Source organism: Pongo abelii, chromosome 9, assembly GCF_028885655.2.
Source record: "Pongo abelii isolate AG06213 chromosome 9, NHGRI_mPonAbe1-v2.0_pri, whole genome shotgun sequence".
NCBI classification, from domain to species: Eukaryota; Metazoa; Chordata; class Mammalia; order Primates; family Hominidae; genus Pongo; species Pongo abelii.
Window position 1 is genome coordinate 124,405,312 of NC_071994.2, and position 16,587 is coordinate 124,421,898.

The window sequence follows — 16,587 nt, forward strand, 5'->3', positions numbered from 1 at the left end:
GCCTCTTTATAGACAACATTCTCAGAGCTTCAGGTATAATATTGTCCTCATCATTTTTTAAGGAAGGGAATGGAAACTAATATTTGTTGGCTGCCTACAAGGCCTGAATTTTGCATTTATTAATTCGTCTAATTCTCAAGACAACCTATGGGGTAGATACTATAAGCCTCATTTTACAGACAATCAAGTAACTTGCCTAAAGTCACACAGAAATATAGTGGTAGGTACCCCAAGTCCATGTGGCATTAACTACAGATGCTTTATTCTCAAAGTGGGGATTCTGTGCTGTTTACTTTGAACTTCAATTTGGGAAGAATGTGGAATTCTGCAAATGAAAGAATATAATGACAATAACTACAGGTTAATGAACAGGGCATCTATAAAAATAAAAAAGAAATTAACGTAATAGCCTATAGACTCAACAAGTTTCCTTTTACTCACCACTATATGCTTACCACCTAGTATATTTCCTGAAACATAGTGATTATACAACAAAAATTCTTGAATGAATGAATGAATGAATGAGAAGAAAAGACTGTAGACCAACCACAATAATTATCTTTATTAAAAACAAAAGTACTTTCTGGTTACATTAGACAGTTTACATTTATTACATTGCAATAGATTTTATAACAATTCATTTTAACAGCTTTATTACAAAGATAATTTATAATACAATTTACTTGCTTTAAGTGTAAAAATCAATGGTTTTTGGTAAATTTGCAGAGAATTGCAAATATCACCATAATCTAATTTTAGAATATTTTCGTCGCTCCAATAGTTACTTTTTATATGAATTTCTTTTAAAAATGTATTGATACATTTACATATTTATGGAATAGATGTGATCTTTTGACACATGCATTAAATGTGTAGTGCTCAGATCAGGGAATTTAGGATATCTATCACCTTGAATATGTATCTTTCCTTTGTGCGGGGCATTTCAAATCTTCTCTTCTGGCTATTTTGAAATATACGATAAATTTTTGTTAACTATAGTCACCCTACTGTGCTATTGAACACTAGAACTTATTCCTTTTATCTAAATGCATGTTTGTAGCCATTAACCAACCTCTCTTCATCCCAGCTTCTTTCCCAGCCTCTGGTAACTATCAGTCTACTCTGTACTTCCATGAAATCAACTTTTTAAGCTCCCATATGTGAGTGAGAACCTGAGATATTTGTCTTTCCGTGCCTGGCTTATTTCACTTAATATAATGACTTCCAGTTCTGACCATGTTGTTGCAAATGATAGGGTTTCATTTCTTTTTAAGGCTGAATAGTATTCCCTTGTGTATATATATCACATTTTCTTTATCCATTCATCCGTTGATGTATATTTAGGTTGATTCCATATCTTGGCTATTGTGAATAGTACTGCAATAAACATGGAAGTGTAGGTATTCTTTTGATATACTAATTTCCTTTCCTTTGGATAAATACCCAGTAGTGGCCTTGCTGGATCATGTGGGAGTTCTATTTTTAGTGGGTTTTTGTTTATTTGTTTGTTTTTGCATGTGTGTGTGCGTGTGAAACCTCTGTAGTGTTTCCCATAATGGCTGTACTCATTTATAGTCCCACCAGTAGTGTAGAAGAGTTCCCCTTTCTCCATATCCTCACTAGCATTTGTTACTTTTTGTCTTTTTAATAGTAGCCATTTTAACTGGGATGACATGATATCTCATTGTGGTTTTGATTTTTATTTCCCTGATGATTAGTAATGTTGAGCATTGTTTTTCCATATACCTGTTGGCCATTTGTATGTCTTCTTTTGAGAAATATTTGTGCAAATCCTTTGCCCAGTTTTTAAAGAAATTATTTGTTTTCTTGCTGTTGAGTTGTTTGAGTTTCTTGCATATTCTGGATACTAATCCCTTGTTGGATGAATAGTTTACAAATATTTTCTTTTATTCAACAGGTTGTCTCTTCATTTTGTTGATTGTTTTCTTTGCTGTGTAGAGACTTTTTAGTTTAATATAGTCCCATTTGTCTATTTTTGCTTTGTTGCTTGGGCTTTTGAAATCTTACCCATAAAATATTTGCCTCAATTAATGATGAAGCATGTTCACTTTGTTTTCTTCTAGTAGCTTTATAGTTTCTCGTTGCACATTTAAATCTTTAATCCTCTTTGAGTTGATTTTTGTTTATGGTGAGACACAGGGGTATAATTTAATTCTTCTGCATATGGATATCCAGTTTTCTCAGCACCAGTTTTTGAAGACAGCATCCTTTCCCTAATGTATGTTCTTGATGTCTTTGTTGAAAATCAGTTGGCTGTAAATACATGGATTTATTTCTGAGTTCTGTTTTGTTACACTGCTCTATGTGTCTGTTTTTATACCAATACCATGCTGTTTTGGCTACTATAGCTTCACACTATACTTAAAAGTCAGGTAGTGTGATGTCTCCAGCTTTGTTCTTTTTACTGACTATTGCTTGGGCTATTCAGGGTCTATTGTGGCTTTATACAAATTTTAGGATTTTTTTTTTCTATTTCTGTGAAGAATTTCACTGGTGTATTGATAGGGATTGCATTTGATCTGTGGATTTTTTGTGGGTAGTATGGTCACCTTAACAATTTTAATTCTCTCAATCCATAAGGATGAGATACCTTTCCATTTGTTTGTCCTCTTCAATTTCTTCCATCAGCGTTTTGTAATTTTCCTTGTAGAGATCTTTCACTTGGTTAAATTTATTCCTAGATTTCTTATATTTTTTGTAGGTATTGTAAATGAGATTGCCTTCTTGATTTATTTTGCTGCTAGTTCATTATTGGTGTATAGAAATGCTACTGATTTTTGCATGTTGTTTTTATGTCCTGCAACTTTACTGAATTTGTTTATCTGTTCTAAAAGTTTTTGATTGAATCTTTAGGTTTTTCTGTATATAAGATCATGTTATCTGCAAAGGGACAGTTTGACTTTCTGTTTCCCAATTTGGATGTCTTTTATTTTTCTCTCTTGCTTGATTGAACTGGCTAGGACTTCTAGTACTACGTTAATAGGAATGATGAGAGTGAGCATCCAGGAATTGTTCCAGTACTTTCAGCTTTTCTCCATTCAGTATGATATTACCTGTGGGTTTGTCATATATGGCCTTCATTATGTTGAGACATGTTCCTTCTGTGCCTAATTTTTTGAGAATTTTTATCATAAAGGGACGTTGAATTTTATCAAATGCTTTTTGTGCATCTATTGAGATAATTGTATGGTTTTTATTGTTCATTCTTATGTGATATATGACATTTATTGATTTGTATATATTGAAACATTCTTGCATCCCTGGAATAAATCCTGCTTGATCATGGTGTATTATCTTTTTGATGTGTTGTTAGATTCAGTTTGCTAGTATTTTGTTGAGGATTTTTGCATCTATGTTTAGATATTGGCTTGTAGTGTGTGTGTGTGTGTGTGTGTGTGTGTGTGTGTGTGTGTGTGTGTGTGTGTGTGTGTGTGGTGTCCTGGTCTAGTTTTGATATCAGGGTAATTCTAGCCTTGTAGAATGAGCTAGGAAGAATCCCCAAATTCCCTCCTCTTCAGTTTTTTTTGAAATAGTTTAGGAAGCATTGGTGTTAGTTCTTCTTTGTAAGTATGGTAGAATTTAGCAGTAAAGACAACTAGTCCTGGACTTTTCTTTGCTGAGAGACATTTTGTTCCTGATTCAATCTTGTTATTAGTTATTGGTCTGTTCAGGTTTTCTATTTCTTCCTGGTTCGACCTTGGTAGGTTGTATGTATCCAAGAATCTATCCATTTTCTGTAGGTTTTACAAAGTGTATAGTTGTTCATAACAGTCTGTAATGATTCTTTGTATTTCTGTGGTATCAGTAGTATTATCTTCTTTTTTATTTCTGATTTTACTTGGGTTTTCTGTCTTTTTTCTCCTTAAGTTAGTCTAACTGGTGCTTTATCATTTTGTTATCTTTTTAAAAACCAAATTTACATTTCATTGATTCTTTGCCTGTTTTGGTCTCTACTTTATTTAGCTCTGGCCTAATCTTTATTATTTTTTTCCTTCTACTAATTTTGGATTTCATTTTCTACTTTTTTGATGTAGGTGTATATTGCAATAAATTTTCCTCTTAGCACTGTTTTTTGTTGTATCTCACATGTTTTGGTATGTTCTGTTTCCCTTTTCACTTGTTTTTTAAAATTTTTTTTAAATCTCCTTCTTAATTTATTCATGGACCCAGTGCTTGTTCAGGATCATGTTGCCTAATTTCTAAGTATTTCTTCAGTGTCCAGAATTTCTCTTATTATTGATTTCTGGTTTTATTCCATTGTGGTCTGAGAAGATAGTCGATATGATTTCAATTTTTAAAAATTTGTCAGGAGTTGGTTTTTAGCCTAACATATGGTCTATCTTGGAAAATATTCTGTGTACTAACTAATGAGAAAAATGTGTATTCTGCAGCTGTTGGGTAAAATGTTCTGTAAATGCCTGTTAGGTCCATTTGGTCTAAAGTGCAATTTAAATAAAATTTTTTTGTTTATTTTCTTTCCAATGTTGAGAGTAGGGTGTTAAATTCCCCAACTTTCATTACTTTGGAATTTATCTCTCCCTTTAAATCTAATAATATTTGCTTTATGTATTTGGGTGCTGTGATGTTGGATGGATATATATTTAGAATTGTTGTATCCTCTTGCTGAATTTATCCTTTCTTCATTATGTAATGATCTTCTTTGTCTCTTTTTACAGCCTTTGACTTAAAGTCTGTTATATCTGATACAAATATAGCTACTCCTGCTTGCTTTTGGTTTTGATTGTCACAAATTATCTTTTTCCATCCCATTAATTTCAGTCTATGTGTGTCTCTACAGGTGAAGTGAGTTTCTTGTAGGCAGCATATATTTGAGTTGTGTGTGTGTGTGTGTGTGTGTGTGTGGTGTTTTTTTTTTTTTTGCCGTTCAGCCAGTCTATATCTTTTAAGTGGGGAATTTAATCTGCTTACATTCAAGGTTATTACTGATAAGTGAGAACTTATTCCTGTCATTTTGTTTATTTTATGGTTGTTTGTATACCCTTTGTTTCATTTTCTCTTATCATTTATTATTGTGGTTTGGTGGCTTTCTGTAGTAGTAACATTTGACTCCTTCTCTTTCTCTTTTGTGTGTATGATCTACCATTGAGTTTTACACTTTTGTGTGTTTTTATTATGTCATATATCAACGTTTCACTTCAAAATGTAGGACACACTTAAATTTTCTTGTAGGGCTGGCCTGGTGGTGAATTCCATCAGTTTTTGCTTGTCTGGGAAATACTATTTTTTCTTCATTTTTGAAGGATAGATTTGCTGGGTATAGTATTCTTGATTAGCAGGTATTTCTTTCTTTCAGCACTTCGAATATATCCTTGCATTATCTCCTATCCTATAAGAGTTCTGCTGAGAGATCTGCTGTTGGTCTGATGGGGTTCCATTATATATAACTTGATGCTTTTCTTTCACTGTTTTTAGAATTCTGTCTTTGGCTTTTGTCACTTTGAGTGTAATATGCCTTGGAGAAGACATTTTTGGGTTGAATCTATTTGGGATATTTGAACTTCCTGTATGTAGATGTTTATATCTCTTGCAAGACTTGGGAAGTTTTTAGCTATTATTTCATTAAATCGGTTTTCTATGACTTTGGACATTTTTGCCCTTCTGGAACTCCCCAAATTAGAATATTTGGTCACTTTATAGTGTCTTATATTTCACATAGGATTTCTTCTTTCTTTCTTATTCTTTTTTTTTTTTTTTTGCCTGACTAGGTTATTTCAAAAGACCTGTATTCAAGTTTAAAAATTCTTTATTCTGGCCAGGCTCAGTGGCTCACGCCTGTAATCCCAGCACTTTCGGAGGCCGAGGCAGATGGATCATGAGGTCAGGAGATCGAGACCATCCTGGCTAACACAGTGAAACCCTGTCTCTAGTAAAAATACAAAAAATTAGCTGGGCTTGGTGGCATGTGTCTGTAGTCCCAGCTACTCAGGAGGCTGAGGCAGGAGAATCACTTGAGCTCGGGAGGCAGAGGTTGCAGTGAGCCAAGATCGCATCACTGCAGTCCAGCCTGGTGACAGAGCAAGACTCCATCTAAAAAAAAAAAAAAATTCTTCATTCTGTTTGATCTAGCAGATTGTTGCAGTTCTTGATTGTATTTTTAAATTTCATTCATTGAATTCTTCAGTTCCAGAATTTCTGTTTGGTTCTTTTTATCTGTCTCTTTGTTGAATTTCTCACTCAGATCATGAATTGTTTTTCTGTTTTCTTTGTATTGTTTATTTGTGTTTTCCTGTATCTCACTGAACTTCTTTAATATTGTTATATTGAATTCTTTCTCAGGTATTTCATAGATTTCTTTTTTGTTGGAATGTGTTGCTGGAAAATTGTTATTATTATTTTTTATTTTTTGAAATGGAGTTTTGCTCTTGTTGCCCAGGCTGGAGTGCAATGGCACAATCTTGGCTCACTGTAACCTCTGCCTCCTGGATTCAAGTGATTCTCCTGCCTCAGTCTCCTGAGTAGCTGGGATTACAGGCATGTGCCACTACACCCAGCTAATTTTTGTATTTTTAGTAGAGACAGGTTTCTCCATGTTGATCAAGCTAGTCTCAAGCTCCCAACCTCAGGTGATCTGCCCACCTTGGCCTCACAAAGTGCTGGGATTACAGGTATGAGCCACCATGCCTGGTCACTGGAGAATTATTGTGTTCTTATTGTGTCCTTGCTTTTTTGTATTTCTTATGTCCTTGTGTTTGTTTCTGTGCATCTGGTATAATAGTTGCTTCTCTAGTTTTATGGATTGGCTTTTGTAGGGACGGAGTTTCTCCTATAGATGTATCTATAGTGTTGGTTGGGTTTGACTTTGGCTTTGATTCTGAGTGGACACAGCAGTGTAGTCTCCATATGATTTCTTCAGCTGTAATCAGCGTCAGTCATGTCTGTGAGTTAGTGACTTGGGCTATTAATGGAGGATATGATGAGGCTTTGCTGGGGACAGGGATGCCAGATGGGCCAGTCCTTGGGTACCAGTGGTGGTGATAGCAGGCCAGGCATGCCAGCTTTTGGGCCCCTGGGTGGCATTAACAAGCACTCATGGTAGTAGGTCTGGGTAGGCCAATCCTTGGTCAGTGGTAGCAGTGGGCCTGGTGGGTGGGTGAGTCCTCGGACCCTAAGTGGTGTGTGTGGCACCAGTGATGGCATAGCAGCAGTGGGCCAACTCTCAGGCCCCAAAGCCTCACATGGGAGTGCCAGTGGTGGTGGCGGTGGGCCAGTCCTCAGGTCCTCAGATGGCACATGTGGCATCTCAGGTGGCAGGCTGGGTGGGCCTGTCCTCAAACTACATTTGCAAATTTTAAAGGCAAATGTAGTTGTTGGCAGTGGTGGACAGGGCAGGGCAATCTGTAAGCCCCCAGATGATGTGCATGGGTGCTGGGAGTGGCAAGCAGGGCAGGCCTATCTTCAGATCCCTTGATGATGTGTGTGAGCACAGGGGTGGGCTGATCCCCAGGCCCCTGATGGTGCATGTGAGCACTGGCAGTGGGTGGGGCAGGTCTGTTGTCAGGCCCCCCGATGGTGCATGCAGCCATCAGTGTTAGTGGATGGGGCAGGTTGATCCCTAAATCCCCCCAGCGATACACTTGGTTGCCAGTGGTGGTGGCAACAGGTTGGGCAGGCCTGTCCTTAGACCCCTGGAAGATGTGTATGGGCACCAGTGGTGACTTGTGGGTGAGTCAAACCCCAGATTCCTCGACAGCATACATAGGCACCAGTGGTGGTGGGTGGGGCAGGCCTGTCCTCAGGCCCCACAACAGCACCTGGTGGGCTGATCTTCAGGCCCCCTGAAGGTGTATATGGGTGTCTGGTGGCCCTGCTGCTGGGGAAGTGGCAGAGTTGCTGACAGTGGCAGCAGCTGCAGGCAGGTGGCTCTTGGGTTCTGGGGAGCTTGTGCATCAGCCCCTTTGCCCTGGGGACAGCCTCCCTGGTGTAGTGCCTCACCTGTTCCCCAGGGTGTAGGACACTGTGTCTGTTAGCGTGCTGGGGACCCAGCTGCACCACTGAGTCCAGTCAGTGTAGTGAACCTGCAGCCTTTTGAGTAGACATGACGGGTGGGTGTTAGAAGGGCTCCAGGGATGTGGAGAAGCAGGGGCTATTGGGCCCTAGGGCAAGATATAGTCTGACGGGGGCTGGGCTCTCAACATGGCACTATGCTGCAGCTGCTTGGGTCTGGGGGGCTGGAGGGTGTGTGATTCAGTGTGAACTCCTTCTCTGGAACAATACCGTTATGTGGAGCCAAGGTAGCCTCCTATACTCGTCTCAGGGCCTAAATGGCTCTCCCATGGTTAGCATTACCAAAGTCTGCAGTGGAATATGGACCACTGGGGATCTCTTGGTTACCTTTTCCCATATTGGGAAGTTTCTCCTGGCTCCCAGCTGACCCTAGCAGGGCCAACTGCTTTGTTTCCCTCTATTTTCATGCCTTGGGGATCCTCTGTCCCTCTTTTGCTGAATTCCAGTGTTCTTTCTTTGATGCTCTGTTCAACTTGTGATAGTCTACTCATTGTTTTGGTCCATCTTTGTTAGGGAGGCAAGTTCTGGGTGCCTCTAGCCAGCCATCTTGAAGCCTGTAATAATTTTTTTTTTTTTTTTTTTTGAGACATGGTCTCACTCTGTTGCCCAGGCTAGAGTGTGGTGGTATGATTATGGCTCAATGCAGTCTCAACGTCCTGGGCTCGAGTGATCCTCCCACCTCAGTCTCCTGAGTAGCTGGGACTACATGCACACACCACCATGCCCAGCTAATTTTCTCTATTTTTCATAGAGACTTGGTCTCCCTGTGTTGTTCAGGCTGGTCTTGAACTCTTGGGGTCAAGTGATCCTCCCATCTTCGCCTCCTAAAGTGCTAGGATTACAGGTGTGACCTACCATGCCAGACAACCTATAATAATTCTTAAAGCAGGTGAATGTATTAATCAGAATTCTAAGTGGTAGAGACCAATTCAAACTAGTTTATGCAAAAACCAAGGCATTTAATGGTTACAACACCAAATCACAGGAGTGGATGTGACTTCAGAGATGATGAGATCCAGGGAGCCAGATGCTATCAACACTCTCCTCTTGCTTTATCCCTTGTCTCCTCTTCTTTCTCTCTCTCTCTCTCTCTCTCATTGACCTTGTTAGACACTGGGAATCCTAGACTCACCTTCTTATAGCATTGTAACTAATGAGGAGAGAGCACTTCTAACTCCAGTGCAGGGAATCCCAGGCCTATCCTGGACCACTTGCTTATCCTTCGTTTGGTGGGTAGGGGTACGCACCATTGCATTTGGCTGGCCTGGTCAGCACCCATCCCTGTGGTGGTCAGAGATTGCTGTGGATACTGTAAGTAGCTTTATGGTTGAGGAGAAGAGGCATGGTTTCCCAAGAGAAGAAGGGTGTGGTTCTGGGAAGACAAACAATAGACCTTCACTAGTTTGCAGATGAAACAGGCTCAGAGAGGCTAGGCACAGCGCTTACCCAATGTCACACAAATATCAGGGATCAGAGAAGAAATCCTTTTAGGTTTCAAGACACACCGACTCCCTAAGTGACCAGGTGTGGTGAATGGCATGGGTTGCTGAGGTGTATTGTGGAATTTTCAGCAAAGACCTCACTAAGGCATTTGTATTTCTGAAGTGATATTTATCCTCCTTAGAGGCAAAGGGAGTGACGTGGTGACTACTTGGTGTCCTGCAGGCCTAGATGAATGGGTGAGCATCACAATTATCCTTTTGGCCATGTTTCTTCCTCCTCTTTTTGTATTCCTTTCGCAACATAAAAGGGTTAAGATATGAGACACTCTACAAATGCAAACCCAGATTATAGGGCTTGTGTCTCCTTTGAAGGACGTGGTAGCATTTAGCATTTTAAAAATGGTATTTAATAGACTTGACCCAGAGAGGGAGAGCGAGCCAGAGAGCATGTTCATAAATCTCAGCTTACCCCAGTGTCTGTCTGAATAAATGTCTTCAAATTAAACTGTGGTTGGGTGGGAAGTGACTTCTTTATGTAGGTGAATCCATCAGTCCTCCTAACCTTTCTTGGAGGGATGTGGTTATTGTTTTTTCCAGTAAACTTAGGGAGACCAGATGTTCAATGCTTAATGAATGAGCTGCAAAATGGGTCCACTAAAGTATTTTGGGGTCAGTTGTTTCTCTCCAGCTGTGTGGAGGGCAGAGACAGCAGCAACTTCTACAAGTGGCTTGTAAGTCTGGGAACACGCAGGCCACTTCTGTTTTCTCTTCGTGTGCTAGACAGAGGAAAGGGCAGATGTTTCATTGTTAATAGAAGATTCTAGTGCTTGGCGTCTGTGCTCACTCTAAGAAAGACAGCCAGATAGCCATTCCTGCCTCTCTATGCCCTTTCCTTCAGTTTTTCTGATACCTAAATGTCAAGTCATCTCCTTGGGAGAAAGTTGGTGGTCTGGTTAAGAGGGAAGGTCAGTGTGAAGACTGAAGAGCTGTTACCACTTTAGAATCCTTGAGCCTGTTCGGATTATCCAAATGAATAACAGTGTTAAGGAAAAGGATGGCATGTAAGTTTTTGTTTCAAAGCACTTCAGAGGCTATTGTCCTGAAAAGCAACTTGCATTTTGCCTAGAAGGCTAATTACAAAACATATTAAGTGTGGGAATGCTGAAGGATAACTTCAATTTTTAATTTTCCTTATTGCTAAGCTATTTAATCCTGTGGACTAGGGAAAGGAAATATAAGGAAAACAGTCACCATTTTTATCTTTATCATTTTAAAGAGCTTTTTGGCTCCTGTGGGCCAGCCTTGGCTGTGGCAATACCATTTGTTCACTCATTAATTCATCTGACAAAAGTTTTCAAATACATGCCACATGCCATGTAGTGCATTGGAGATACAGTAAGGAACATGACTTGGTTCCTGCACTCAAGGAGCTCAATAGAGGGCTGTTGGCAAACCCAGGAAAGGCCATTTGTTTGTGCCTGGTCCGGGCATGACTAGGGGACATTTATAAAGGAGAGGGTGCCATAGAACTGGTGTTGGAGAAAGGGCAGGAGTGATACATTGGACAAAGAGCAGGAAGATCTTCCAGGTGGGGGAAACATTGCATGAAAAGACACAAGACTATAGGAGACTCTGATGCATTTGGGGAACTATATGTAGTTGAAGCAAGTTATCTGTGCCTGAGAGATGTCTTGGCTGGGGTTGTCTCTTGGCTCAATACCACAAGAAGGAAGGGGGCTGAGAAAAGTGGCAGTCAGCTACATCAAAGTGACTCTGCAGCTCACCCCGAATGGTCTTTCCCCTCCAGCTCCTATCTATTTTGACGCGTGGGAAGTATTCCCAACAGGGTTTGAGTCAGGGGCCCTTGCCAACACTGATAATTAACTGGAGAAAGTACAGAAGAAGTAAGAATGAATCTTGGGTTTATTAAATTGGTATCAGTAGAACACAACATTATGAGGGGGCGGAATGAGAAACTGAAGCGTGCGGAAATTGAATGTGGTCCCTGCAGTCGTTTTGTTTTTAGTTGTAGTTAGGATATTAATTCAAGGTGGTGTTTGATGTTTCAAAACAAACTATGAAAACATGAGGGAGTGATAATAAATGACAAGCCCATGCAGTCCAGGGGTCACTTTCAAATGTAAAGGCATTTCTGCCATTTATGGTGGCTTTATGTGAAAAGTGAAATTTTGAACTGAAGATGAGGATTAAAGTGTAAGAGGAAAACATGTGAAGCAAAGATTCCATTATTTTTTCTGAATAGGTGTCAGAACCTCAAAGATAACACCATTGGCATCGAGGAGAATGCAGTCTCCCTGACCTGTCGCTTTCACGTCACCGTCTTTAAATTCATAGGGGATTACGACGAAGTTCACCTTCACTGTGCAGTGTCACTCTGCGACTCAGAAAAGTACTCCTGTAAAATCGTAAGTGAGAGTGTGAAAACAAAGTGCTTATCCTTATTTCTCACTGTCTCGGTTTCCCAACATGAGGATCATGAATGCCAGATGACCGGACTGGAATCATCCATAGATGCTTGGGGTGGACAGTCGTCTTTGACGGGACAGTGAGAGAAAACACGGGGAAATATATCTATTTACTCTTCTATCTCTGAATTGTCAACCAGTCATTGGCTTAACGCTAGACTAGGGTTTCTCAAAGCTCGGCACTGTTGACATTTTGGACTGAATAATTCTTTGTTGTGGAGGACTGTTCTGTGCACTGTAGGATGTTAGCAACATCCCTCACCTCTACCCATGGATACCAATCACATCTTCCCCCAGTTTCAACACCCAAAATGTCTCCAGATGTTGCCAATTGGCCTGGTTGAGAACCACTGCACTAGAGTCTCAAGGAGCCAGGTGGCCTGACTCTAATGACCATTGGGCCAAGTTCCACTCCACTACAGAACCAAACTCTTGAGCTCAGGATACAATTTATCCAGGTGTCCTGCAGCTCACCTGATCTACATCAGACTCTGGAGGGGGTGAGGGATGAGGTAGCAAACCAATCATCTCTTCTGTGCCAGGCTTCCACCTCCACCACTTACGGGCTGGGTCCTTAAGATTTGATTTCACCAATACCTGGCCCCTAGCCTTTAACATTGCAGCTTTATGCTTACACGATGTTTGCAGAATCAAGATGTGAATTATGGTCAGAGCAACTTACAGATGATACTGCATACATTAGTGTCTGATGAGACACAGCAATCCTATTCCTGGGCAGGGAGCCTCTTTGAATCTAATTCCAGTGTGGATTAATCAGAAATGAAGGAGAGGTTTTTAAAAAGGAAAAGTACTAATTCCAGTGTGGAGAGTGTATTTAATTCTGTTCAACATACAGCCTAGAGTCCCAGTGGATTCAATGATCAAGAATGCATTGGTTCTAATTAATCTTAGCAGCCATAATGCTTGAGGCCAGAGCCACTGCCTCTTTTAGAGGTGAAAACATGGTGAAGAATAAGTTATCAGCTTAATTGTGTGAAATCTTCCCCCTGGTATTCTGTCTTGCAGACTTGCCCACAAAATTCCAGGATTGCCACAGATTACACAAAAGAACCCAAAGAACAGATCATTTCAGTGGGACCTATTAGGAGAAAAAGTATGTATGTTCTCTAAAACACACCCTAAATTATTAAAACAATGGGATTTCAAGGCTCAGACGTGTTTCACCTCTGATGTGGGTCCAGTGGAGGAGGAGGCTGGTGTTGGGGACACCGGTGTGAGAACATCACCCGCTTCCTTAAAGACATCTTTTCACTGACTTATAAACATTCAACAATGGCATTGAGCTTTTCTTTGTCCTCCTCTTTTTTTTTTTTTTTTTTGAGACGGAGTCATTCTCTGTCGCCCAGGTTGGAGTGCGGTGGCGCAATCTCCGCTCACTGCAAGCTCCGCCTCCCAGGTTCACGCCATTCTCCTCCCTCAGCCTCCCGAGTAGCTGGGACTACAGGCGCCCGCCCCTACGCCCGGCTAATTTTTTTGTATTTTTAGTAGAGACGGGGTTTCACCGTGTTAGCCAGGATGGTCTCAATCTCCTGACCGCGTGATCCACCTGCCTCGGCCTCCCAAAGTGCTGGGCTTACAGGCGTGAGCCACCGCGCCTGGCCTGTCCTCCTCTCTTTTTAAAGCCTTTCCCTTCGATACCAGTGGAAGGGTTGAACTGTCTGTAGTTAATCTTCCTAACTGCTCTTTTGTAGGGCTGGACTGGTGTGAGGACAATGGAGGGTGTGAGCAGATTTGCACGAGCCGGGTGGACGGGCCTCTCTGCAGCTGTGTAACAGGAACCCTGCAGGAGGACGGCAAGAGCTGCAGAGGTAGACAGTCTTCTACCCTGGGGCAGGCAGCTGGGAGACACGGGAGGTTCTTTACCACCAGAAGGAGAAATTCAGATTTGAAGGCCACTCGGTCAGCAACTCTCCCTCGAAAACTCCAGAAATTAAGAAGGAAAGATGGGGAACATGCCCAAGGAATTCTAGGGCCTTTAAACAAACAAACAAACAACAAAAAAAACCTTGCTCTTTCATCTAAAATATAAAGGTAATTTAAAAAAAACAAGTTATCCAGCCAATTTTAAGGACCATATATTGGCCTACATCTGGCTGCCAAGTCTACTTGGGCTAAGGTTGGGATTGGGATGCTTCCTCCAGCAAACAAGCCTTAGCATATGGTTTCCCTGACCTCTTACGGGGTTGGCAGGACTCTCTTCTTTTTTGAGATGGAGTCTCGCTCTGTCGCCCAGGCTGGAGTGCAGTGGCATGATCTCGGCTCACTGCAACCTCTACCTCCGGGTTCAAGCAATTCTCCTGCCTCAACCTCCAGAGTAACTGGGACTACAGGCACACGCCACCACGCCCAACTAATTTTTGTATTTTTAGTAGAGACGGGTTTCACCATATTGGCCAGGCTGGTCTCAAAACTCCTGACCTCGTGATCCGCCTGTGTTGGCCTCCCAAAGTAGGATTCTCTTAAAGATTGGATTAATTCTGCCACTTTGCTGCTTTAGGGCCATTTGGGTAAAATGGGTTCTTGGCGACGAAGTTTCCTTTCTTTAGCTGAGTGCTGCAAAGATGTCTGATCCCTATCGAACAGGTATTTTTTTTTCCCCCATAGGGCTTACTGTGTTCCTCTCTGTTTACAGCCTCTAATTCTTCAATCGAACTTCAAGTCTGGACGCTTCTTCTCATCATGATCCAGATTTCATTATGGCATTTTGTCTATAAATCAGGCACAACCTCATAATTAACTCAAGGTTGCTATATAAAGTACTGTAATTTACTTACTTCAACTCCCTGTAGGATAAAAAGTGTGTGCCCTTAAGTCAAAACCTATTTGAAAGTGTCCAGCATCTCAAAATGATGCCACCTGCCTCCAATGGTCCAAGGTCCAGAAACCAGCGACCATCCAAGCTCCTCTTTCAGAGTATGAAACGGGGCTTCTACAAGCCAGTTATGGAAAGTATATCTCTTGTGTAAAATTCCCAAACAGTTGTCACTAGAAACTTTGGTTCACATGAAAAACCAGTAAAGGAAAAAAATTCTGGTTAGAGAAATCTGAGTGGAAATCTGACCAGAGAAATCTGTCAAGCCATTGCTATTTCTGGATCAGTTTTTTACAGAGAGAGGGCCTGTTGGAACGATTTTGAAGTGATGACTGGAGGGTTTGACTCCCTCTAAGAAATCTTGCTGGCGCTTGGAAGTGTCCAATCTGTGTTATGTGTGTGTTCTGTCTATGAGGCGCTTCTCCACCCACTGTGTCCTTCAACCTTGCCATGGCAGCTTTGGCCACTGGGGATACTGTTGACCTGGGGAACTCCACCCACTCTCCTACCCCCTCGAACCCAATCCCTTCTCTTTTTACAAATCAACCAAATACTTTTTAATGTGTTTTATCCTTAAATAAACTTTGTGTTCAAGTATTCTTATTACTTAGTGGCTGGAATCATTCTTACTGATGTTAAGCTTTGTACACTAAGTAGCATGCCATGAATTTTTTTTTTAAAGAAGTAGCAGCAATTGAACCAGGAAGGCACTGTTGGCCAGAACATTAATGCACCATTATATTGTTGTTCATGTGTACTTACAGAGCATTAGCAGAGCATTAAGGCACAGTGTAGAGGAGAAGCAGGTAGCATCCTCTTTTGTAAGTGGTACACAAACACGTATCTGCTATAATTAACTACAAAATGGAGGGCCTGCTAAATATATCCCTGGAGTGCTTTGCTTTTTAAGGGCAAAAACAAAGTAAAACCCACTTCAGGTTTATTTTGAAGTTGTCTTGGATTTAAATGGATAGCGTTTTTGTATTTTTCTGGGAACTCTGAAAAGCTGAGCAAAAATGCTTACTGTTCTTGAACATGAGTGTGAGTGAAATGTCCATTGTCTCATATATCAAAGCACTGGTATCACACTGTCACTGGGCTGAAGAAGTGCGGTGTAGACTGAGTGTGTACTGAGCTGTTTTGTTCTGCCAGCCACCTGGGAGAGTCAACACATTCTAGCTTATCTCAGCAGTCACACATGCTGTGCAGCTAAGCGGACAACTGGTATTGATGGAGAAAAATATGTGTCTGCTTCTGCTTGGACATCTTAAGATCTTTTGGGAAAATGCTGAGCACTGAGATGGATTAAGGAGTCAAGCCATTGTCTATTCTAGCTGAGACACAGTACTTCTTCCTCAGCAAGATAGAAATGGATGTTAGGTGTATGTTCTTTTTTTTTTGAGACGGAGTCTCACTCTGTCGCCCAGGCTGGAGTGCAGTGGTGCGATCTCGGCTCACTGCAAGCTCTGTCTCCCGGGTTCATGCCATTCTTCTGCCTCAGCCTCCCAGAGTAGCTGGGACTACAGGCACCCGCCACCACGCCTGGCTAATTTTTTGTATTTTTTTAGTAGAGACGGGGTTTCACCATGTTAGCCAGGATGGTCTCAATCTCCTGACTTCGTGATCTGCCCGCCTTGGCCTCCCAAAGTGATGGGATTACAGGCATGAGCCACTGCGCCTGGCCTAAGTGTGTGTTCTTTGTTTGCATGAAAACCTGGATTCCATAGTATCCCATACTTCAAGATCAGATGATACAGATGAGTTTATGCACCATTTCCAT

The 16,587-nt window shown here is 41.3% G+C and overlaps 1 protein-coding gene across 14 annotated transcripts in view; it reads left to right on the forward strand.

Moving 5' to 3' along the window:
• The window catches only part of LOC100459434 (tubulin-specific chaperone cofactor E-like protein), a 161,081-nt gene extending 145,678 nt beyond the window's left edge, over positions 1 to 15,403 (forward strand). For 13 of the 14 annotated variants that reach the window (XM_063711482.1, XM_063711481.1, XM_063711475.1 and 10 more), the window contains 3 exons: positions 11,752 to 11,914; positions 13,001 to 13,088; positions 13,687 to 14,034. In XM_063711482.1, coding sequence (XP_063567552.1) covers positions 11,752 to 11,914; positions 13,001 to 13,088; positions 13,687 to 14,024 — 589 coding nt within the window. In that variant the 3' untranslated portion in view covers positions 14,025 to 14,034. Of the gene's footprint in view, positions 1 to 11,751; positions 11,915 to 13,000; positions 13,089 to 13,686; positions 14,035 to 14,627 lie in introns of those variants that run through there. The other variant, XM_054525268.1, reaches the window with a different exon arrangement.
• The last annotated feature ends 1,184 nt before the right edge of the window (positions 15,404 to 16,587 follow it).